We start from the raw sequence: 2,500 nt of genomic DNA, 5'->3' as shown, positions 1-2,500 counted from the left end.
CAATGACAATGACTATGACTGACAATGACTATGACTGACAATGACAATGACTATGACTATGACAATGACAATGACTATGACTGACAATGACAATGACTATGACAATGACTATGACAATGACTATGACTATGACAATGACTATGACTATGACAATGACTATGACTATGACAATGACTATGACTGACAATGACTATGACAATGACAATGACTATGACTGACAATGACAATGACTATGACTATGACAATGACAATGACTATGACTGACAATGACAATGACTATGACAATGACTATGACAATGACTATGACTATGACAATGACTATGACTATGACAATGACTATGACTATGACTATGACAATGACTATGACTGACAATGACTATGACTATGACAATGACTATGACAATGACTATGACTATGACTATGACAATGACTATGACTATGACTATGACAATGACTATGACTGACAATGACTATGACAATGACAATGACTATGACTATGACTATGACTATGACAATGACTATGACAATGACTATGACAATGACTATGACTATGACTATGACTATGACAATGACTATGACTATGACAATGACAATGACTTCTCAGTCCAGCAGAATCTTCTCTGTAATTTCTCCTGAGTCTCTGATGGAAATGAATCTCAGCTTCTTCTCCTCAGTGGATTTTTATTTCCTGGTTGTTTCCTGATCAAATGCAGTGAATCTCAATTAGATGATTAAGCACAGACCAGGCATTACATCATCAGAGGAATTTAATCTGCTAAGAAGGAAGTGAGTGTGATCATTAATCACCCTGTGTGTGTGTGTGTGTGTGTGTGTGTGTGTGTGTGTGTTTTCCCTTGCTGCTGTACATCTTTTGAAGTCCCACCTGAACACAGTGTCTAATATTTTTAACACTCATTTATTCCTATTGATAAATGAGGGGTTGCTTTGGTCACGTTTAAAGAAAGAGACTGTTCTGTACACACACACACACACACACACACACACACACACACAGGTTTTACTCCCTCACTACACTGTTTTTTCCCTTTTCCTCCTTAATAATGGCTCACTTTCCTAATTCCTTCAGGTCTTTCTGTTTCTGATGAACTTCTCCATCTCATGAGTTTTCTACCTCTTTTTACTTTCAGCTCACCAGTTCTCCCTCTTCACTGGTTCTACTTCAGTGCTTCTGTTTGGGTCGATTTCTGTCTCATTGGTTCTGATCAGTTCTCCTGTAGATCCTTCTGGATTCTGCTTCAGATTTGGTTGATCATCTTCCCAGGGTGAGCCTTCTAGCTCCATCGTGCTACCACTTACTAGCTCCTGCTTCCTTAGTTCTCCTAGTTAGAGTTACTCGCTAGTCCTTCTAGTGCTTCTGATCTTATCCACTGATCTCTGGTTGGATCTCCTGCTTCTCCACTGATCCTGGTTTACTGATCCTCATCTAGCTCCTTAGGTAGACTTTTCTAGCTCCCTGGTTTCCTCACATTCCAGTTAGTCTCTATGATTTATCTGGCTCCTTAAAGTCACGTTATGCTTCTGCTCCCTATTTCCTTCACAGTTGAGGAGTTCATGCTCCTCAGTTCTCCTGTGCACTTCTTCTCCTAATTCCACTTCCCTAGCTTCCTCATTCCCCCAGTTTACTAGTTTTCTCACGTTTACTTTTCTAGTTTTCCTTTTTGAGATTTTAGTTTTTTATTTATTTTGCTGTGAGCTGCCAGTTTTACAGAAACTGATTATGGATTAGACCTTCTGCTGCTGCTCTGCCCTTCAATCCTGGATAAGACCTAATAAATAATTCTCTAACCGCCTCGGGCTGATGTTCATTACACTCAGAACCTCTGCACTCGTCCGTACGCGAGAGCACTTCTCTATGACTACATGTTGGAAGTGGAAAATTCTGAATGCCAATGTGTGTTTGGTGAAACTGTAACCTTGCTCGCGCTCTCGGCTGAACACCTTCACGTCCCTCAGACTTTTCCCCAGATTGCTGCGCAGCGTCACGTCACCCGAGGCATCGATCTTAGAGCCACGCCGAATGGAGCCGTTAGAGTAGGACCTGAGAAACATCAGTGAGCAAAACAACTCCAACACCTCCTTCAAACACCAACACAATAATTATATAGAATAATAATATCAATGTTTTTGTGCTTCATGGGGAAATAAAGCACCTGTCAGACCAGTAGAGGTAAGAGCCGTATACAGCGATGGAAAAAACATCAGCCTGGTTATCTTTCAGTACAATCTCTCGCTCCTTGCCGGTGTCCAGGTCGATTCTCTCGATCCTGTGTGTGTGTGTGTCGCACCAGTACAATTTATTCTCCTGAAAAACAATTTGAGAACAGTCTTCAGCTCGGATGATGTTAAAGTGACAGTCTGCAATGTTCAGAACTGTCAGTCCTGCTCATGGAGCTCTGAAGAACCACATGAGACAGGATCAGACTCCGCTGTGCTCATCCTGTCCTCACTCATCCTACTAAAGCACTCTCTGTCCTACAGT

The 2,500-nt window shown here is 41.4% G+C and overlaps 1 protein-coding gene across 1 annotated transcript in view; it reads right to left on the bottom strand.

Moving 5' to 3' along the window:
- LOC132838870 (low-density lipoprotein receptor-related protein 1B-like) overlaps positions 1 to 2,500 on the bottom strand; it is a 209,091-nt gene that overhangs the window by 71,714 nt on the left and 134,877 nt on the right. Inside the window, exons 39-40 of the mRNA XM_060859502.1 lie at positions 2,172 to 2,323; positions 1,935 to 2,059 (exon numbers count right to left, since the gene is read on the bottom strand). Coding sequence (XP_060715485.1) covers positions 1,935 to 2,059; positions 2,172 to 2,323 — 277 coding nt within the window. The remainder of the gene's footprint in view (positions 1 to 1,934; positions 2,060 to 2,171; positions 2,324 to 2,500) is intronic.

Source organism: Tachysurus vachellii, chromosome 23 (assembly GCF_030014155.1).
Source record: "Tachysurus vachellii isolate PV-2020 chromosome 23, HZAU_Pvac_v1, whole genome shotgun sequence".
Taxonomy (NCBI): domain Eukaryota; kingdom Metazoa; phylum Chordata; class Actinopteri; order Siluriformes; family Bagridae; genus Tachysurus; species Tachysurus vachellii.
The sequence above is the reverse complement of the archived record's forward strand: the minus strand, read 5'-3'. Positions and strand labels throughout refer to the sequence as shown.